The 24,913-nt window shown below is 27.8% G+C and overlaps 1 protein-coding gene across 1 annotated transcript; it reads left to right on the top strand.

The window, feature by feature from the left end:
* The first annotated feature begins 6,520 nt into the window (after window positions 1-6,520).
* LOC107162754 (facilitated trehalose transporter Tret1-2 homolog) lies at window positions 6,521-23,409 on the top strand. The gene is made up of 9 exons (XM_089218830.1): window positions 6,521-6,804; window positions 9,574-9,700; window positions 12,182-12,254; window positions 12,953-13,094; window positions 18,653-19,044; window positions 19,489-19,639; window positions 20,672-20,853; window positions 22,051-22,313; window positions 22,470-23,409. Exons 3-9 carry the CDS (start codon window positions 12,204-12,206, stop codon window positions 22,696-22,698), a joined length of 1,410 nt encoding a protein of 469 aa, XP_089074956.1. The 5' UTR covers window positions 6,521-6,804; window positions 9,574-9,700; window positions 12,182-12,203; the 3' UTR covers window positions 22,699-23,409.
* The last annotated feature ends 1,504 nt before the right edge of the window (window positions 23,410-24,913 follow it).

Here is a 24,913-nt window from a genome sequence, read left to right on the forward strand (position 1 = left end):
CTGAGTACCTAGGTGCGTCCGCCTCGAGAACTAACAACAGACTGACGACGAAATCAGAATACATTATAATACAATTATTATATGATGGCACACGCGCGAGTACAGTGCTGTCGTGATGCGCACGATAAAATAATCGTTTTACTTATAAATTATAATTATTGTTATAAGTTATTACAAATGATAATACGTTATTAGTAATAAAATTAAATAGGTAGAAAAAAGGTCCATTCAGAGAGTAATCTATCATATTTTCATATACAATATAAAATATATATTCATCGAACTACACAAAACGAGAAAAAATTCAACTGATGTATATGAGGAGGATTGACTCAATGTATAACAATTCTATCGAAATGTTTATAGACACAAAACAACATTTAAATATTTATATTTGTTATGTAATTTTTTGCCAGAAAGACCTGTGAAATTTGTAATCTATTTTATTTCGTATACAGTTTACAATACAAGTTTGGTTTCAATTAAAAATGGATTTCAAACAATAATTATTACATATAATACATAGCCGATAAAGATCTTACAAACTAGAAATAAATTTTGTTTAAACGGATGTTGTACCTGCATCCTGCATGTTTAGTCTCTGTTTTACATGTTATGATATTTAGTATAATATATATATATATTTTTTATTAAAAATATATTACAATCTGTTTACACATAAAACAATAAGTAACAATGATGAGTGATTTAAAGAAGACGTGTCACACATGAAGAGGAGACTGTCCAGTGACAGAACCTCAGAAAATTTAAGTTCGGGCTTTTAAATTTATTTTATTATTTTATTTTATTTATTTTTTTTTTTATTAGATTAGAAGGTCTCTAGTCCAATTTCTTTTTAACCTTCGAGGAATATTAAGAGGTAAAGTATAATATTATAGGTATATATATCTTTAATTAATTTACCATTTATTAGTAAGAATGTTTGAAATGTTGAAATCAATAAAATTAATAAATTATGTAACATATTTTAAGTATTCTACTCATTCTTTTACGTAAATGCAACACAATCCCGAGGTAAAATCAGCAATAAAATAGTGATATACTTATCAGTTATCATGTACCTTAAATACATTAAAAATAATTGTTTATAATATTCTCTACTACTTACACTACATTTTATATTGAAATCTTAAATAAATTTAAAGCTACATCATTAATAATTTTGAATTATACTATAGCCAGTTTATAGCCTTATAGGTATAGTAGGTACTTACTTTTCGTACGTTGTACGTATGATAAGTTGAAATTAAAATAATAAAATCATTTTTTAACAGAAAACAAGTACCTACAGTAATACCAATTTTTAATATGTATGATGGGGTTACTTTATTATTATTATTTACTTTATGTTACGAGTATGTTACTAAATAAAATAAATAATCATCAAGAGGGTGTCGTACCCGCATAATATTATGTTCTCTCCGTATAAACATATACGACATGAGAAATTTTTGCTTACCAGTTTCAATTTAATGTTTTAGATTCTGAGCGGAGCGAGAAATGTATTGGTTTTACAATGATGTTTATTTCTTTTTCTGTTTTATTCTGTACACACTTTATCTCCCTCTAAGCTTGTTCAAAAGTATCAAACGTAGCATCTTTTCTGAAAGGTAATGTCCTTGAGCTGGTACTTTAGAGAAGTCATTTTTCGATTTTTGAAACGGTACTCGAAATAAAAGTGGTTAAAGAAGAAAAATGTACGATTTCACAATATTATAATATTAAATAATTACGGACGACGTTATTTTAATTTTTTTTTAAATCATAACAATATAATTAATATAGTATAACATATCCTAGGCTAATAAACCGTCTCCACTCAGAATCGTTTTTCGTATACAGGTAAGTAATTAATTTAAATTTAAAATTTTCTAAAATATCTATACAGGAAACACAAGTTTGTTTTCTGTCGATCTAGGTAAACTCCATAAAAGGTACATTTGTCAAGAAAATTTCCCACCCGAAAGCTTTGTACAGAATTTTACTCAAAATTTTTTGATAAATACTGCTATTCCCTATAATTATTAATCTAAAACACAGCCATCTACATCATTAGGCATTAACCAAAATGATGAATCTTAACAGGAGCATAATAATAAATGTCAACACCAGCTAAAACATATACACACTCAAAATCAGACATGGTAGAGTTCATTTTTCCGAGCTCCTCTTCAACTTTTTTTACGTCTCAAAAAATTAAAATAACAAATATAATAGATATGCCTAGCCCAAATTTAAAAAGGAAATCTGATTTAGTAGAAATAGATACACTTAGAAAAGTTAATTTAAAACAAAAAACAAATTAATTCATAGTAAAATAAATCACATTTCAAAATTAAAAAAAAAGAAGAGTTAATACTTTTAAGACCCATAATAATGTTAAGAACTCAATAAATTTGCATAACTTTCCATCAATTAATTAAAAGATAGGTGTCGTCCGTGGACATTAAATGAAAAAAATTTAGCTTTAAATTTATATCATAAATTACCAACAGCATATAAATTTCAACGTTCACAAAAAGTTAATTTACTTGGGAAACTATTTGTCGTTGGATTGGTCAATCAAAATTATTACCAGGTTTTAGTAAAAAATTTTTTCAGTCATAAACAAAAAAAATTTGATTCATTTGATTACAAAGGAAAAGCTTGCACTATTTGTTTTGATGAAATGTACCTATGTAAAAGAATTTATAGAATATTCTAAAGAATTTGATTTTATTAAAGGTTTTGAAGACTTGGGTCATTATGAGAGGACCAACTAAAGTGCAAACTGTGTTTTAGTGTTTATAGCTCGAGATATTTATTCTCCATAGAAATTTCCAATTGCATCTTCAAAATCGGCGAAAACAACTTGTGGGTCAATGTAATCACACAATGCTGAAATAGCTTTTCCGTAGGTAACTGAGGTTTTATCCACCAAAAACCAATAAATCAGGAGAAGATGGTGTCCGTTATGTAAAAAATGGATGGTAAAAATTTGGTAAACAAATTTTGGATATCACTTGAACATGCCATCAACATAAATAAAACGGCTATTTATTCTTAAGTATGTTCAAGTTGGTGTCACATACTCACATGTAAGGCTAACATTATTTGATACTGTATCATTATGAAATAAAAAAGTCTTAATACCAATTTTATCTAAAGCATCCTGCGCTCCCCCTGATGACATAGGTAATCTTGATACTAATTTTGAACGTACATAATAATGTCTTAGGAATAGCGTCGACATCTTGTGTCATTAAAACATGTAGATCATTAGGCGCGAGGTCACTTTGAAGAAGTTTCGCGGGCCTTTCGTGCAAATTTTCTTGTGCTTTACGCTTTAAACTATTACTAATCTCCCTCCTCCTTAAAACACTATCATAAAATTGCTCATGGTTATAGTCCAGATGTTTATCGTATCTTTCGCCAATACTGTTTTGCATAAAATAAGCCTTACAACCACGTGTTATACATTTCCGACGCTATACATCGTCAACTAGTTTTTTTATGGAAATAAAAGAAAAAATGTTCTACACATATTTTCCACGGATTTTACTGAACATTTAGGAACGTACACACAACGACGGCGGATATCGTGAACAGACTGAAGTTTGGACAAACTGCACAAGCTGACACGATTGTGTTTCATATTCATATCGCTTATCCAGTAATTGTACCTATTTAAAACCTATTGAAAATAGTACCTATTTAAATTGTCGATATTACCAATCAGCCATCAAAACATAATATGCTATAGATTAGATATCGATGATATACGTGTCATATAATATACACGGCGACATATGATATTATATTATATATACTATACATATATAATTAATTTCAGTTTAGAATGTTTAGATGTTTGATATAATATGTTAGCTTATTTTCCGTGTTTTCGATATTATCAATATGTATGGTATTTTCGGTATTCCGTTTTAAAAATTAATTTAAAGTATATTTAACGGTACATAGTATACAGGTATAAGGTATATCAACCTGAAATCGGGATACCAGTATGACCGTCAGCTGTTTGGGAATTTACCTGTATGGCCGATTGCGAACGTTTTACTTTTTTTTATAACACGATTGCGAACGAATGTCACTTATCGGATGAATTTGTTTTTTTTAGCCGAAAACCGAACGATTGCGAACGTTTTTTTAAGCTACGTTGCCAAGTTTATATTTCAAAATATATATATTATATATAAATAATACAATGTGACATTATAACTACGTCACAAACTAAAATACAATTATACAAAATAATAGGTCATGTTAAAAACGGGGATTGATTAAAAAAAATTCGATATTAATACTAATAATACTGTTCAATAATGTTTAATAAGTTACAAGCAAATAAATACACAAATACATTTTAAAAAATTAAAATAGTTGTTCTGTATTTTTTTTTTATTTAAATTTTTTCCTTGGTAGGAATTATCAGTTTTTTGTAAATATAAAATTAGATTCTTATGAATTTTATATTCATTTAAATTTTTTAATGTTGATTCAATTTTAGATTTATCTTTTTTGGCCATAGGATTATGTACTTTATTTTTAATAGAATTCATTATTGTCAAAGTTTGTGCCTGTGTTTGTTTTAAAATTGAACACATTGCGTGTGTTGAAGGTTGGGAGTTATAAAACTGACTTAAAATAATATAGGTACAGGATGTTACGTGAGGATTTACCCATTGCGATATCTCCCGAAATAATGGTGATATCGAAATTCTGGTTTAGTAATAAGACTCATAGGGATAAGAACTACAATTATTTCATATTTTAATGTTTTGGTAAAAAAGTTAAAAAATATATTTTTTTATTTAATTATTTCAAAAAAAATTAAAGATAGCCATTTTGTTGGGTTTATTTTTCTGAAAATATTGACGTTTCAAAATTTTATTTTCATTAATTTCCCGATTATTAATATATTTTTTAGTTTCGAGAAAAATTGCGAATTATTTAACACCGTAATGTTATCAAACATGTGACCCGCCGCGCCCCCGCGCATTCCCATATGGCAGGCCGAATACATTCCGTGTTCCTAATAGTTATAAATCATAATCATATTTTATTTCTTCAAAACTAGAAAAAATATTAAAAATCAGGAAATTAATGAAAATAAAATTTTGAAACGTCAATATTTTCAGAAAAATAAACTCTACAAAATGGCTATCTTTAATATTTTTGGAAATAATTAAATAAAAAAATATATTTTTTACATTTTTTACAAAAACATTAAAATAAATGAAAAAATGAAAAAATTGTAGTTCTTATCCTTGTGAATCTTATTATAAAACCAGAATTTTGATATCTCCTTTATTTCATTAGATATCCCAATGGGTAAATCCTCGCGGGACACCCTGTATAATATAAAATCTATTTTATAATATAAATATAATTTACTAACAATGAATCTAGCAACGCTGTACGGAAAAAGGCAGGTAAAAACGTTCGCAATCGTGATACGGGAAAAGGTCTGTTCGCAGTTCGCAATCGTCCATTCGCAATCGTATATCACCCACCTGTATGCAATACCTTTTTCGGCGTGAGCCGTTTGGGAAGCGACGAAATAAATGTGTAAATTTTGGAACAATTAATGCCCGTATTAATTTAACAATTAATTTCTTAATAAATGTTTAGCCATTGAATTGTAAAAAGAAAATTTTTTCAATCTTTTTTTTTGTATTGATTAAAACCAAACTTATTTTAACTATATATTTATGTAGGTACATAAAAAAAAACAATTGATTTTTAAAGAAAATGCAATACCTTCAATAATATTTTTAATTCGTAAATACCTTGGTTAATTGTTGTTATGACTCAATTTTCATTTTTCATTTAGGTACATAAAGTTAGTACGTTATAATATAAGATGTAAGAATAATATAAAAAGTACTCGTATATATTATAATGGTCAAAATTGATTGTTCCATCACAGCATGAAAATGTTTTAAAACATAATTTTGAAATATGTATTGAGGAAGTTACTATTTTTTTCCAGTTATTTGATTATTTACAATTAATAATTTTTTCAAACAATTGCAAATTCAATTTCTTAAAGCTATTATGACAATGAAAAATATGTGCTTGGGTATCAAGCTTCATTTATGCCTAAATTTCAAAGGTAATCAATGATTACTATAATAAAGCCACTTATTTTTCCGTAATAATAGAAGTAGGAAACTTAAAAAAGATAAATCGCCAATTTATAATTAGAACAATCTATCAAAGTAATTAGTATTAAGTGTGTCATGATTTTTAATATCCCTACCATAGAATTTCTGTATAGGTAAATTTACCTTTTTCACTTTATCTGGTTAGAAACGAACAATTGTGTTGACCTTTTGTTTGCATTAAAACCTTTATCAATGGAACTTCGTGCCATACTCTATATCAAATATTATACTTATTAGATAGTAATAGTTATTTAATATATATTATAATATTATAATTACATCGGTGAACCGCACCGCCTATTGCAGTATAATTTGAATGACCGACGTGTTGACCGGTAAAATTTCGGAAACACAATCCAGTAGCATTTCGTACAAATTATTAATAATCACACACGCGTGCCAAGGAAATATGTCAGATACGTGCAATTCTTATAAATAATAAAAAATTGTTGATTATTTTGTTGTTTTAATATTTTATAATAAAATGGTATACTTCGGCTTGTTAAACACTGCACAACGGCGTTACACTACAACCGCGTGAGAACTAAGCCCGAAGAGCAATATATATTCACTTCTTTGGAATTCACCAGTCGATACTTTATAAGTTTCCGGCTCAGTAAGTTACTTTGTTTGAAATTACATTACATTATTACAATCACATAATGTAGAAACAGTCTCGTTTATTAAACGCAAGAAATTTTTTGAAAAAAATCCTACAATAAAAATTTTAATTTCCAATGTTTTTCTGAGTGTTAACGTTAAGTAAATATATTTTTGTAAATTGTTGTTTCTCCCGTTATAAGCTAGTCTGGGGAGAAATAAACCAACTATTAATAACATGATTCAGGTAAAACGAGGAAGGTCACTTTGGATTAAACGGAACACACCTTCAAAGACGACTGGGTGGCAATTGTCTGTTTACACTAAAATTCTATCATATATATTTTTTTAACTATAGTTTATGTGCTATGGTCAGGTTATTAGTTATGTTACTAATTAGATTATTAAAAGTTGAAAGATTAATTTAAAAATAAAGATAAGGTTGTTATACTTTCAAAAAACAAATATTTCTTTTTTTAAATGTAATCTATTATTTGCATACACTTAGATTGTAATTTGCATGTTTTTTGATTCGGTTAGGTTCATCTGTCCACTAGTAAAACCTTCAGAAATTTATATTAAATTTATAAAATTAACCTATAAATGTATCAACATTTTAATAAGAAAACGTGTATCTATGTACTGGCCGAGACAATAATTTTTACATCCTAAGAAAACATTTATTTACTGAATAGCGAATAGTATTTTTTAAATATTAATTTGAATTTTATGTTTTTATTTTTATCATTTAATACTAATTTCTGATTGTATTTGCTTTATATGTCTATAATCTATATATGATATTTGAAACCTAAATACAAATATGTTTGGTATGTCTATATAATAGTGACTCAAATGTGAAAATGTTAGGGAACATTTTGGTGGTTTTTTATAGAAGTTGGTAAATTAAAACACTCTTTTTAAAATGATTTGTTTGTTTTAAATATAAATAAATAATTACTTGCCAGTTGTCACGTGATTGATTTTTTTCTAAAGGTATTTATTGTTCCTGTAATCTGTACATATTGGCCCAATTAATATTTTATTTTGACAAGCTGTTTAGCTGTTGGACCTACAAAACAACTGAAATAACCGCCCCCGATTTAACGAATTACGATAGCTATATAATTTACTATGAACATTTTGCATTAGTAGATGCACTAGAGAATTTACTGTCAACTTGAAAAATCCATATTTTTTGGGAGGGCGCAAAGTCTCTAAGGAGCATCGATTTTTATTGAAATAAAAGTTTGAAGATTTATCAAATAAATTGGTATTTAAAACTGCCTTTGTCTGTAGGTGACCTTTACAAAGTTTACTTTAATTCAGCTCGCTAACATGAGGTCATACTCAGAGTCCACAAAAATCCCACATATATACTATATATCTAACATTGACTGGGGTATATGATTTAAATGTGGATAGATTTGACCCTTGCATATACCACCATACCAGCGGTAGTGTAAGATGATGTTGTTGGTATTAAAATTTTGTGAATTCGTTTTGTAATTATAAAGCAAGTAAATATTCCGTAATCGAATTACTACAAAAAAATCGAATTACTACAAAAAAAACGGTAATCAATTAAAAACTATATAAGTACTTAATATATTATACAAATAAAACAATTTTCTAACTTAAAATTACCTAGATTATCCTATCCTTTTAATAATGATAATATAAAATAAATAAATAAACAAATAAATGACATAAATATATAACAAAATATCCTAATAAAGTTAGTAGCGGTAGGTTTTCAAGCCACTCAGAATCGTTTTGTGTATTCCGGGGTTGGTAAATTGAGTCCTAAATGACCCTAACTCGGTAAATTAAGTCCCGGAGAAAAATATGTAGTAGGTAAGTTGAGTCCCAGAAAAAATAAGGTAGTAGGTAATTTGAGTCCCAGGGAAAAACGATTTATATGCATTTAAAATTTAAAAATGTGCACTATAAAATTTTTATTTCTGATTTGTAGACATTAATTGACTGCATGCATATGATTTTGAATATAGCAACATGCATTTTTATTAATTATATAATTATTTTTTATGCAGTAAAAATGCATGTTGCTATTTTAAAAATCATATACATGCAGTCAATGAATGTCCACAAATCACAAATAAAAATTTTATAGTGCACATTTTTAAATTTAAATGCAATAAATCGTTTTTCCCTGGGACTCAAATTACCGCTTTCAAAATGTACCAAACTTATCTCGGACTCAATTTACCTAGCCCCGTGTATTCAATGATTTATCATTTAATTCAAATATTTAACTTATCCATTACTATTACTGTAACCTATTCAATGACAAGGTGCACTCTACAATTACTATACAGCTGAATGACTTCTACGGTTTTTTTTTTCTTAAAGCTTCATTCTAGACTGTTGTACGTGTAATATGATTTACTAGTACGAAATCCACGTGAGTTATAATATAACATAATATTATTATGTTCTATTTCGTGTACTTTACTATTAAACTAATTTCGCATACTGTCAGTAAAATAAAACAAAAAACACAATCATTACACATAGTTCGACATTGATACAATTTTTTTTTTAAATTCATCTCATGTTTTGATCATAGTGCATTTTAAATAAATTGTATTAACCGGTACACCAGTGCAAAAGGGTTTGTTTGTTTAAGGCTCATATAGTCATATATCTATTAAACACAAAACATTTTTGTACTAGTCGAAGACTATAAATTCATTTAGGTTCAGAACTAGGCATTTGGTTCAATATCTTTTGATTATTTTATGTATTTATTTATTTGTTCCAGGTATATATAAAATTCTATCATACCATAGGACTCTACATTTTTTCCTATTTTGTGTATCATTTGTTCGAATAATGAAGCAGATGATTTGAAAAACTTAACTATTTTAAAAGAATTTGGTTTACGGTTTGTAAGTATATCAAGTTATTAAATACACATTTATTTAAGAAATTGTTTAAAAAAAATTAAATTATAAATATGTACAAAAAATACCATTATTATAAGAGTTGACCAACGATATATTTTTAATACTCGATATCGTATTTATTTTTCCGATATCGATATCAATATATCAATTAAAATTTTTGTATAATTTCAACAAGTTACATTTTATATAATTTATTTAGTTTCATAAAAGCATATTAAAATTATATTAGTATATAATGCATATTATAATAATATATTATGAGTGTAAATTATTTATAAATTATGAATTATTTTGTACTAACTGAAAAGTATTCATTAAGTATTTATTTACTTAATAAATTGTATTTAAAATTATTACGAGGTCTCACCGCGAGTTAATAACCGGCACTGAATTTAGAGTAAATTGTTTGGTGTGGGGAACTGGGTAACTATTTCTTTGAAATATTTCGCAATATGCTATGATTTATTATCCAGTAGAATCTACTGGATAATAGTAGATACTAAGTAGATAAAAGTAATAAAAGTGAATATCTGTCCACTTTATTGTTCTGAGCCGATACCGCGATATTTTCGATAATTATTTTTGGATATCGGTGTCGAAATTATTCGAAAAATAACCACGATATCGATATCGTATCGAACTATCGATATCGTTGGCCAACACTAATAATTATACATATTTATAAGCTCGTTAGTGTACTTTTAGCATAATATGGGTGACTTATCTTTACGCCACTGACGTGCAAATTATCATTCCCCATTACTGCGTACCTATATGGGCAAAAAACCAATCAAACCGTCACTATAACTATATAACCATAATTATTTCACCTATTATATTTCTTTGGTGCATTAAATCAAACGAATTGTATGGTTTTTTACACTACTGCCGGTGTAATGTGATAAAAACATTTAGACCGAATGATTTTCTTATACGATTTGTAGGTATAGACAGTTGCAAATGTTTTTGCAAGTATATAGAATGATAAAATTTTATCAGTAAATACAATTTTATTATGTTATCGTGAAGGAATATTATACGTACATAGTTTTATACAGGGTGATTGATTTATCATAAAACACTCATTATTTCAAAAAGTATTGACTTTTTCAAACTATTTTTTTAGATGGTGTCAAGTTGTTAAAAAACCAACGTTTTTATTAAAAAATTATATTTTTAAATATTTTTTATCCTTATCATTTTTGAAGTTTTTTACTTTTTTTAATGACAACATAGAGTTTTAATTTCATATCCCAAAGCAGAATATTTTTCTAAGTATTTTGATACATAGAAATCGAATTTGGGGCTAGTAGTTTATGAGTTATAAGTTATAAGTTATAAGTATTTAAAGTTTAGACAAGCGGAGTAGTTGACAAACATTTTGCGGGGTAACCCCGCACTCCTCCATTCTGCCAATCTAAACTTTAAATACTTATAACTCATAAACTACTAGCTCCAAAATCGATTTTTATATATCAAAATACTTGGACAAATATTCTGCTTTGGAAATTAAAACTCTATATCGTCATTCAAAAAAGTAAAAAATATAAAAAATGATAGGGATAAAAAATATTTAAAAATATAATTTTTTAATAAAAACGATGGGTTTTTCACAACTTGGACTCATGTAAAAAAATATTTTGAAAAAAATCAATACTTTTTGAAATAATGAGTGTTGTTTGATAAATCAATCATCCTGTATAAGCAGTGTACGTTTATAGGTAATTATTGCTTTCATAATTGTGTTTTTAGAAACTAAACACTGTACAAAATAAATAAAAACATATTATTTAAGGAATAAGTAATAACGATATAGTTCAATTTTTGTTTATATAAGTTATAATTTTACGTGATATATATAGTGATTAACCAATCACGTGAATAAGTCAAAATAAATAAATAATTACAGATTCGAGTGTTGGTTGTAGGTATTCAACACGAATGTGTGAAATATAAAATTGTATTTTTATTTTGTGGAATCCAATACCTTATTGATAATGAATCATTATTCATTATCATATTCATCTCAAATCATCATTATTAATGATGAATAAATAGAACAGGGAATGAGATATTTTGAGACATGCAAATATGAACTCGCCAATTTAAAAGTAAATATTTAAAAGTTAATATTGATATTTTGTTTATACCCAAAATCACCTATTGAAATAGTTATGGAAGAATGTCGTAAAATGGAGGTTATGAAAATTATATATATAATATACATAGTAGCCACATGAGGCCGGCAAACCTTGTTTCTGTTCGGTTGTTTTATCGTTTATAGATTGTAAAAGACAATTCTTATTTTTTTACACTCAATTATATTCGTTCGTTATACATTTTTAGTTAACTCAGAAACCATATAGGTACACTTTATATAATTAGGTATACAAACTTATGCTATATAAGTAGTCTGTGTCTGTGTGCATTGTATTAATTAATTATTGATTTTATTACTTTCAGTGTCAGAGTAACGAAAATACAAATGAAACAAGGAGTGGACTTTGGTTACGGAATCAAATCCACATTAGTACAAGTAAAATCATCACTAAATTACTATTTATAGATAATACAATTTTTTATTTTAAATCATTACCTGAAAAAAAATGTAATATCAACAATTGATTGCATTGAAAACCCAACCGTTTACTTACAGATTACAACATGATTTGATTTGATAAAATTTAAAAAAGTTGATTTGATGGTATAAATAACACGTTCAATTTTTTATCGGGTGAAATGGATCTTTAATTCGCTAAGCAATAATATGATATAAAAAAGTAAAACCGACAACATCTGAGTCCTATATTATACATTACATCAAGGGTCGACAACTAGTAGATCGCAATCGACTGGATTGATTTAAAAAAAAATATTGGTCGATATTATTAAAAACTACTATATCTGTAACTGTTATAATATCTGTTGATTACAATGCGTAATTTTAAAACTTTAACATACCTACCTTTTATAGCTAAAGAATATTATTACCCAATTGATTAATATACTGTATGTAATAATGTGGTAGATCACCAGATACTTAAAATTTTTAAAGCGGCTCTCTAGTTAGGAAAGGTTCGCAACCCTGGGCGACCCTTGGTATTATGTGCTGAGCAACAAATTATATTGTATAACAGCATTCTAATCATGTTTAAATAAATAAAATAGTATATTATATTAATAATATATTAATTATAATACTATATTAATTAAATAAAATTGTGTTATTAACAGTGTTTGGTGTTGACGACTACGTATTTCTTGAACGTCCAGCAAGGGATAGATGTGATGATGCCGACGATTATCATCGGAGCATTACAAGCTGAAAGCGACAACACCGTGCCCGGAATAACGGTCGAACAGATATCATGGATCGGTGAGTATTGTTTGAGAAGTGCCATTGATTAATTGTATAAGTAAAAAAAGCGGGTAAGTCGTGGATGTCGCTCTGCTGTACAGTAGGTTACAAGTGGGTTACTGTAATGGATGGAATTAAATTTGAATCCAATGATATTATATCATTGTATACGAAAAACGATTCTGAGCGAAGACGGTTTATCTGTCAAGGATATATTATAGATTATGAAAAATCAAATCTTAGTTTAAAATTCAAACTTTGAATCCTTGTAAAAAAAAATTGTGACTATGAATTTATTTTATTTTTCAACTGATATTGTTAAAATGTGTTAGAAGCCTTGTATTAAATTTTCAAGCTTTTCTACCGAACAAATAATTTTTTATCGATATTTATAGAAAAAAAAACTAAAAAAGTTGAAAAATTAAAATGTCAGTAAACAGCTCAAAACTAAATATAAATATTTTGAAAATTTTATCAAATATATAAAACGCCTATATAAATATTCAGTCAAAATTTCAAGTATCTGCGGTAATTTGTTTTAGAGTTACACCAAAATAAGGAAATCGCTAAAAGTGAAATCCAATGTTGTAAAAATTTAAATTTCAAATGCTCATAAAAATTTAATTTGAATTTCTGGTGGAATTTTTATTTGTGATAAAGATTGAAAAACTTGTAAGGAATCTTGCATTAAATTTTTAAATCTTAGATTTAAAAAGAAAATTTTTTATGAATTTCTAGCTTAAAATAATTTGTGAATTTTCGTGATTTTTACGTATTTTGTCAAAATTCAAACTTTGAATGCTTATAAAAAAAAATTGTGACTATGTATTTCTTTTATTTTTCAACTGCTATTGTAACAATATGTTAAAAGCCTTGTATTTAATTTTCAAGCTTTTCTGCCTAACAAATAAATTTTTATCGATATTAATTTAAAAAAAAACTAATAATGATCGAAAATTTGAAATGCCTATGAATAGTTCAACTTAAGTCGAAATTTTTTGAGAATTGCATGGTGGATAGAATATACTTATATAAACATTCGGTGAAAATTTTATGTATCTATGGTCATTTGTTTTAAAGTTACATCAAAAACCAAAATCGATTTTTTCGAAAAATGAGTGTGCGTAAAATTTCCCGTTTTTCCGTTAATTTGTAGTTTGTTTTTCTCGATTATTTAGAAAAGTATTAAGAATTTTTTACTTTTGACCCCCCAAAGTACCAATTAGTTTCACTTTCTGATCGAACGAGGTACTGAAGTCAAAAATCGAAGCATTTTTACTGCCCCAAAACGTGATGACAGACAAAAAGAAGAAAAAAAAAACACACACATTATTATATAGGATTACTTCTGAACAGTGAACAGGGTAAGTTATCAACAAATAATCTTAAAAAAAGTATAAAATAATAATATTAAATTTTACAAATATATCATATTATATATCACAATCAGTTCGATGACCGACGAGTGACGATCAATGTACTTGTACTATCATTTACTTGTGTATCTTAGCGGCAAATCATCAAACGGTTGATCTTCAAAAGGCATTTAATATTATTACAACACTAAGTTAGAACAATTAAAAGTTTCAAAAGAATCAATAAATATATAGCGAGGTTGTCATTTGAGAGAAAGATATGGTACTTATTCTCTACCTCATTTTTTTTTTTAGTGATGAGGGATGGGGAGGTCAAACAAAATAAATACAGATTCGGGATTGGTGGTAAGAAAAAATCAGCATAATATTCAAAATATAGATTTTCTAGACGTGCGATTCACTTAGCATGATAAACCTTCTTAACTTTTATTCTTTCATAATGCATTCATTACCATTTTGACAGTCGGAATTTGTAAAATATTAATTAATATGGTTTAATATAGACAATACAGTATACCATTATGTAATAATATATTTAAGGTCTATATTTTCAAATATTCAATTCTTTGACGGAACAGACTTCTTTTTTTTAAAGATAATTTTATAGCTTAATAATTTTGTCGACTTAACTTCACCAACCAAAGTTCATGGACGACCTAAAACATGATTTAACCTTAGGCGTACTATATGAGCGTTCCACTGCTCTGGTGTCCAATATAATTGATACAGGTCCATCATACGCGTAATTTGATAGGGTTTATAGATGCAGTTTAGATCCCATCCCTAAGATATTTATAACCAGGCGCGTAGCTAGAAATTTCTAAGGGGGGGTGTTATTTAAAATAAATTGAAAAATTATAAACACAAAATTGATAACTTTACGTAGGTATACCATAGTTTATCATGATAATCAAATAATCAATAATTAAGAAGTTGTAAACGTTTTCTTACACGCTGCATAAAAAGATATATTAAATCGTGCATGAAACGAGTAATCGATAAAACGTAACAGAACGGTCTAAAATAGTAATTACTGCCGGATCCCGGCTTTAGTGCTTTACATTATTGTTATCGTAATATAAGCTAATATACTTCATTTTGATAAATAAGTGTAAATCACGATTTAAGATAATTCGTGCTTATGATGCATCTTTATCTTGATAAAAAAATATTAAGTATACCACGGCTGGGGGAGGGGGGGGGTGTTATTACACCTTTAACACCCCCCCCCCCCCCAATCCCTGACTACGCGCCTGTTTATAACTAATAAAATCGATTACATTATCACATAATAATTGATAAGTTTTTCGACAATATCACTTACACACCTAACCAACTGCAGCAAGTCTTAGAGAACTAAGAGCTTTAAGGACTAAATAAAATATCACGTTAATAATTAAACATTTCTTGATATTGCTTCTTGGCTGAACACAGTCATATCACGATTTTTGAGTGGCAACCTAATCAAATAGGTATCTCTAATCTTTGTCTATACTTGTCGATAGTTACAAAGTTAATTTTGGTTAAACTGGTGTCTATATTATGCGTACCTATATTATATCATAATATATAAAATTTATATGCATGATGCCCCACCAGTCGTCGACTGCAAAACGAAAGGTTATATATATATTTATAGGTAAAACAAAACAATGTACTATTTTAATAGATAGCAGTAGGTAACTTTAAATAAACCAACACGGTTTAATATTTTATAATTGATGATGCTGCACGTTTTAATTACGCTACGAGATGTGCTAATTGTTGTTGAATTCAAATATAATCAGCAGCCATAAAGTATTAAAAAAAGAACAATATTAATTGTTCGGTTCAAAGTCTCTATTAAATTATAGATTAGCATTTTTTTTAGTCAATACTTATGTTTAAAATATAATATGTATGTAAATGACACTTAATAATACTTAACTACTATATTATTAGGGAGCTAGGTGAATTGGATGAAAAATTGAGTTGTATTTTTAAAATTTTATCGTTATTAAAACCATTAATAAAATAAAATGTTTATATTTCGAAAATTAAACGGGTTGGCTACGATGAAAATTATGGATTCCAAAAATATATCGAAACAAAATAAAATTCTTTAATAATTTTAAAACAACAAGTCGTTCCGATACCATTAATTCAAATAATATAAAATATATAATTTAATGCAATGAAATATTAAGTCTATTATTAATGTTCTGTAAGCTTCCATAAACTCAAATTTCCAACTTTTTAAACTTTAATCATCGTTTCAGTATTACGCGTAGTAAGTTATCAAACATAAAATAGATTTCACAAGTCTAAGCCACAGAATCAATGTTTAACGTTTAGAATTTTTCAATATTTTAATGTATTATCAGAATTTTATTTTTACTAATCATAATGATTTATATTCACACTGGATATGATAACTTGAACTTCACCCCGAAATTGTATTAATATAAATGCTATTTTACATAGGTATAATTAATTGATATATGGTACAGTCTTACATGTTTAAATTAACCATTCAACAGAAATCAACTGCTGCTATAACCTTTTATATTGCACGTATAAACGATAACCATATTACCAACTATCAAGATTTAAAAAAAAAATTGATGTATCAATAATAATTTTATAAGCATCAATATTTTATCGTAGCTCCTCAGTATCATATCAAGTGGAATTTGACATGTACATATTCGCTTTTGCTGAAATAATATATGTACTACTAAAATAAGCCATCAACACTAATGTCGTAGAACATATATTATGTATAGTTTGAAAATACAGTATAATACAATATACAGAGTGTTTTATTAAGTATATGTTATCTTTTTATAATTCTTTTTTGTATTAGTTCATTGAAACAACTTAACATCCCCTTCTATAAGAATAGAACTTTCACATGCATTATGTGGACGGCACTCTCCCAATAGAGTGAATCCGGCAGGGCATGATGATGAAACAATCGAAACTAAGACAGGGGAGACACTACGAAGCAGTATTTTTCAACCAAACCGATGAATACACTCGCTTCATGGCTAGTTGTACCTATAACAATTGCACTACTGTAACCAATCCTTTTATAACTCATCTATTTAAATTTTGATTTTTAGAATTTTTAACTATACTTACTTAATTGGGTCATATTTTTAATTTCTTAGCTATCTTATAAATCGTTTTTAAAGTATTTTTATTCAAATTATAACCTGCAGTCGCATCGTTTGAATTATTATTTTTTTAATGATAATTTATCAGACTCAATCCATGTAGTAGTTTTGAATTATATGGTTATTATGCTAAAGGATATTATGATAGTCGTGCTAATTTTGATTTAAATTTCTACAATTAAAAAAAAAAAAAAAAAATGATCTACTGAAGAACGTATAATCGTATGTTGTATCGTCAACTTGTTCTTTTCAATGGTATAACAAAATAATACATGTAATTGAAAATATACATAAAATATAGTTTCTTAGAACTTACTTAAAAATTTCTAAAATCAAAATTTGAATACAGGCTTCAAAGGAAAAATGATAGTAAGTGATTTTTATGAACCACTACCTACGAATTACATTTAAACCTTTAGTTTAAAGAATTTAAAAGTTTAAACTAATATTGTTTTATTTTGCATAGCAGTAGACTATAGATTTAATGTTATACAAATATATATTATAACTTATAAATAACATTCTACTAAACATTTATCTTCTGCAAAGTAAAGTAGTTGAGGAATCATAGATATGTTTTTGAGTTTAGTGCAGTTTTTTTCTTTATTGTTATATACACAATATGTACCTCAAGAGTACAATAAGAGTATAGTGCAGTTGAAAAATATAATAGGCAATATTAATGACAAGTCTAGAATATTGTATGGTCATAATCCAAAATGTGGTATTACCATTTTTAGTTTTTTTTTTAGCCACTCTTTTGTTTCATTTGGTTAAACAAATTGTAGAAAAATTAGTATAATATGATACTTAATTTGAGTTTTAAAAAATTGAAAATTTACACTTTTTAACAAAGACCTATTTTGATCTAAGAAATTATTTCATGCCAAGCCAAAACGTGGTAATGCCAGCCATATCACGTTTTGACATGAAAAATTCGTAACAATTGTGGCACTATACGTACCTATACTATTTTATTATGATGATATGTATTATGTCGATATTATCATAGTATTTATATTATTATTATATATTGCCGTAGGAAGTCTAGTGTACTTGTCACCACCAATTGGCAGCTTGTTCCTGTCGCTTGTCCAGGCACGGCTTGGCCACAGGGTATGCATGGCGCTCACCAATCTCATTCAGCTGTCGTCAGTGTTGGTCGTGGTCCTTTTCCCGATCACGGTGAGAACCTTGTACGCGTGTTCGATGCTGATGGGCCTGAGCACAGGTTTTGCCACTGGCCTAAGCATATCGTACAGCGGTGAGGTATGTGAACCTAAGCTTAGGGGCTCGTTGACGTCTGCCCTGAATGTGTTCTACTTCGTTGGATTCTTTTTCGTCTCCACCACATACGCCATCACCAAGAACTGGAGACAGTCATTGATTATCACTGTCGCGGTGCCCTTGGCCAACATGATCGCACTGTCACTGGTGAGTTACACTCGCGTAGTCTAGTCCATATAAAAAAATACTAATTTTTTGCCTCCATATGGTTTCAAGTTTTTTTTTTTTTTAATTTCCTTTAATACAATATTTCACTAACCTTAATTTTTCAAAAATATTCTTCCAGGACATACACATGTTTTTTTTTTTAAACTATGAAATCTACTCAATACAATATATACGCTTTAGCTGCAGGAACGTACGTTTTTAATACGTTCGGTATTATATTATTGTTCCATAGTTTTCATTTTATGAAACAACCCAAATTATTGTTCAACAAATTTCGCTTTTAATATTATGTTTGTATGTAGTACGAAATTTGAGGCGTTGATAATAATATTAATACAATAATACATACAATACGGGACAGTTAATTCAACACTTTTAATCTGAGACGCATGAGAGTGTCATGTAATATTTTTCTTTTCACAGACTCCCGACTCTCCGATGTGGCTGTTGTCAAGAGGGAAGATGGAAAAAGCTAGAAAAGTCTTAACGAAGCTTCGGGGATATGTTAGTGAAGAGAAATGCGCCAAGGAATTCCAGGAAATGGTTCAATACGTTTCGCTATCGACCAAATTGGGTAAATATCATATTATCATAGGTCAATTCCGTGTTTATCGTTTCTAAGTTTACGTCATTTACTCATGACAGTACAAAATCATAATTGTACGCGTTACACAATACATACAACATACATATCAGAAAATGCGCTATAGTTATTAATAAACAGAAGTATGATAAATAAATAATTGTGAAACCAAATTAGTATGATAAGTCTTAAATGATGGGTCCATTTTACAATTTTAAAAATACGTATAATAGTTATACTTTTTCTAAAATGAAAAATTTTAATTTTAAATAATATGTTTTGGTAACATTATAATATATCTATATAGGTATACAAATTTTGCAAACACTGTTTTGTGTGAACATAAACTACTTAAAAACAGTCATAAACCATAGTTGATAAACCAAATGTGGTATGACATAGCAGATAATATTTTCTGTGATTGTAAGGGTTTTTTATTTTTTTAAATTTTAAATGAAGCCATGACAACAAAGGTCATTGGCTTTGGATGCTTACAATATATTTACATATGAGAAATATATTTTATAATAGTTTATTATAATTTATAAATATTATATAAGATTTTACAATTTAGTCGATTAAAGATATTTGAAGATTTTTTCGATGTTGACTAGGTCAGGACTTAAAGCTTAGTTTATATTGTCTACAATTTGGAGATTATCCTTAAAGTTTAATGTTTTTTTATTGATATAGTTAATATAATAAAAGTTATTTAGTTTTGAAAATTATTTTAAGACGAGTATCAATCAGATTTTAATAATACCTTTATTGAAGTACATGATATTAATAAAATAAAACACAGATAAGTTTACTATGTCTCTTTAAAAAAATGACAGTTGAAGTTGATCCATTGTTCTTATAAGGTTTCCAATCATAATTCATAATCTGTACATATAATTTAAATATATAGGTATCTAATACATATTTAATGATACCTACACCTGGATCTTGAATTTACCATATAAGTATAGGCTGCATGTTTCAGAATAAATTAAAATAGCATTTTGACAATGTTTTTTGCAGAAGAAGCAAAACAAAAACCTTCGGCTCTCGGTAGCTTTTCACATCCGGGATTGTGGAGTCCGCTTAAACTCATGTTGATCTACATATTTTTCTCAAACGTTATGTCCGGTGTACCGTATGCGCCGTATCTGATACATGTATTCAGTTCGTTCAAAACACAAGTAGAACCTGCGTGGGTAATGGTAAGTAATAAGTAAGTTATTACGTATAACCGTATATTGTATCTATGTATCTACAAGTGGTTCATTCCCATTTTCCCCAAAATATTTTGATTCACGACTTCTTATATATATAAATATCGTCTTTCGGATCCTATGAGTATGACTTGTATGAGTATCTAACATATAATATTAAAGTTAATAAACTATTTAGGCTGAAAATGATTTATGTAATATATTTTTTAATTATTATTCAAATAATAATGAAAAAGATAAAATACGATTATATTAGAGTATATTCACTCCATCCTATCGTCATTCATCACCTTGTTAAAAAGGCGTTAACGATTTAACGTCTTCTTAAATGAATATACCGATATATTCACCATGTAACAAACATTCCACATTTATGTTCAGCAGAATTCATTTAGTATCGTTAATTTAATTGAAGGGATGTGTTTAGCTGCGTCCTGCTGTGAACATTAAAGGTGAAAATATTATCAGGATAATCTCGTAAGATTTTACTAATATTTAAATTTTAAAACAAGTCATATGCACATTTAAAAATTATAATACTTCGCATGATAAATTGTTTGTATAACAAATTTTAAAATTGAAATCAATAAAAGCCTACGGGCTACGAGATGTCTTAGATCAATATTGTCGACAACCTTGGATCTAGTTATTATACTTACCTATAAATTTAGCAATCGGCTAATATCTGCAGTGGTATATCGCTAATTCAATTAACGACACAGAATAGATTCTGATAAACACAAATTTGCTGTAGGTATTGTACTTTTATAGAACGGGGATAAACACTCTTGTAAGTTGTAAGTGTAAAATCTTCTTATTAAAATTCTTATGCATATGGTATATTATGACTAAAATTTTACAAAGGTAAGCAACTAGGCATTCCCCATACCTTGGAAGTTAGGATCCAAAACTATTACCATTTTATGTATTAAAATTTGTAAGGAAAAAAATACTTAATATAAATAGTATAAAATCAAATTATTTGTCTAGTATAACGAACAATTTAGTTCAGTCATTTTTTAGTTATATAATTTGGTATAAATTCGTTCAGTTATCATTTATTTTTATCATAAACACCACATTTCACAAAAATCTTAAACATATTATAACTATTATATTATTATTATTTGAACAGTGTAATTTTTCTATTACACTTAACTATCTATTATTTTTGGTGTGGTTCAGTCCGCCTACCCCGGCTTCAGCATCATTGGCAATGTGTTAACCATCCTGTTGGTGCACCGGCTAGGCAAGAGATGCCTTGTGCTGTCGACCATAACCGTCTGCTCGATTTCGTACCTGCTCATCGGTTTCGTCGGACAATTTTATGTCGATACCGAATACACGTCCTGGGCGAAATTGGCACTGTTCTTCGGGTCAACGTTATCTTCGTCGCTGGGCATTATGCCGATTGGATGGATCCTCATGAGCGAAGTGTTCCCGATGAAGTACGCATAAAATAATAATATATTAGCATATTACACACCATTATATTTTATACAGTGCTTCATGATTTGTAAATAAAAACAATTGTTCGAGTTACCTTGCAGGGGCCATTTATGTTTCAAAATATAGCTCCCAAAATTTACTTTTTTTCATTCCAGAAGCAAAAACCTGGGTTGCAGCATATGCTCCGCAGTGTATTTCTTTCTCAGCTTCTTCATGACCAAGTTCTACATGAATCTCGAGGAGTTTATCGGCTTCTACAACACATTCGTCCTATTCGGCGTCGTGGGGATAATTGGTCTTGTGTATTTCTACTTTCGTCTCCCCGAAACCGAAAACAAAACGTTAAAAGAGATTGCCGAACACTTTAAGCTCGAAACGGTGTAACTTATGGAAAAAAGTATACCTGTCCACCCACCTACCTACACCCAATACATCTGATATGTATCATAATATATACCTATATAAATAATTATTCCTATTCGAAAAGCGTTGGCCCGTGCACGTTATAATTATATAATTTAATTTAATGCAATAATTATGCATATTATGTGCATTGGAATATGTTAAACGATATTTATATTGTATATTATAATAATATTTTACCACGTTGATAATATTTGTCGGGCTTATAGTTTAAATGGTAAACAGCGCGTTAGAGAATCCTCAAAAATATGTATACTCATACGTACTTGCATGTTTATCACGATGTAATATTAAAATATGTACGTAAATTTGTGATTGAACTAAAAAGACATATTCGAATTTATTACATTATGTTTTATAATATTATGAATTATTATATTGTATAGACTATAGACTGACTTTACAACAGAAATTTATATATATATATATACATTTATATTTGCACGTATAGAGTATTATTTTACTATGTATTATTCAATAGTCACCTATACCTATAATGATACCTGTAATAATATACACGATACATTAGTTATACTATGAATGGTGTCTTTATGTATTGCACGACAACATTTAAAATATATATATATACAGCTACTTTACTATTTTATCGTTAGAATAGTTTTTTTTTAAAGATTGTAATGAAAATATACATTTTTAATTTCAGATTCCAAAGCAGAGTATTTTTTTTGAAAATTTTCAATTTTAATACAAACAAATAGTTAGTTACCTAGTTTTATCATATTTAATGTTTAGATGAGTGAATTACACAGGTAATAAACAAGGAGACTAACACAAGGACAAACATACCTAATCCAGTGTCACTTTACACCTTTCTTCAAGAATTAACAGTTCAGACATTGATAAAATCTGATAACTAAATATAAGGTTTTTCCCAAAAATATTGTCCGTATTGAATTCATATTGTAAAAAAAAAAATATATTAAAAATATCGATACTTTTTGAGATAATGATAATTTATATAGGTAAGAACTATTAAAAATTTTAAGAATCACTTCTATTAATATTTTAGCTCGATCTGTATCGCAGTTATAGGATTTAAATTAATACAATACGGTCAAACATACATGGCCTTAAAAAAAAAAAAAATTAACTATACTCAATCTTGTAATATAGAACGATGATTAGACGATGGCAACTGATGTCTCTTTTAACTCTTTTAACCCCTATATAGGTTGAATTAAAAAATATATATATATAGTCTATGACACTCATAAATAAATTTTAATGAGACTTTCTATTGGTAAAATAATTTTCAAAATTGGTTCTGTAGATCCAAAAGATTACCCCTTATAACCTCACAAACTTTACTTATTAAAAATAATAGTATAGATATTATAGATGTCTATGGTAGACGGTAGTTACTATGGTTATGCGTGCAAAAATATAAGTAACAGAACTAACAAATAATTATACTAAACTGCAATGTGTGGTAGTATAAAATACAAAATGTAATCGTTATCAATTATGAAATAAAATTTTATATTAGAATAATTAATATAAGCTTTAGGACCTTTAGATAAAATTTTTTGTGCAAATACGGAATAATCTATCAAAATTCAATGGTTATTTAGGTATCAAGAAATTGTGTGAAGGCACACATAATGACATAACTATATGTCTACGGTGGAGCACGAAAGAAGTTAATTATTATAATAATAGAAATAATATAATAAACTAAATTTTTTCCCAAACGCCAATGAATAGACAAATATACGATTGAAAGAGTTAGATAACACTAGGGGCGCTGTAAATGGTTACAAAAGTAGGATGGATTCATTTCAAAACACACAGCAACGGAAATATTCGTTAAACAATAAATATATATTCATATTTATTATTTTGTAATTTTAAGTTTGAAGACAAAATATATTCAGCAGTAGGATAGGTACAATAAGATATAGATAATAATTGCTTAAAAGTAGGACACGTCTAATTTGACTTCTGCAAGATTTGTTATTGTAAGATAAGCTGTAGGTATATTGAGTACTATTTTATTAAGTTTTGGTGGCACTGTAATTTTCCATTGAAGCATTTGAAATATTAAAATTAAAATAGAGCCCTTTCTATGAGTAAATGTTTAATGTTTCAAGTATATTGAATTTTGGCTTCGTGGCCTCACGATAACTAATTTTCTGGAAAATAAGCAAATATCATA

The sequence above is a fragment of the Diuraphis noxia genome, unplaced genomic scaffold (genome assembly GCF_037042655.1).
Source record: "Diuraphis noxia isolate RWA-SAM2 unplaced genomic scaffold, SU_Dnox_SAM2 contig0002, whole genome shotgun sequence".
Classification (NCBI taxonomy): domain Eukaryota; kingdom Metazoa; phylum Arthropoda; class Insecta; order Hemiptera; family Aphididae; genus Diuraphis; species Diuraphis noxia.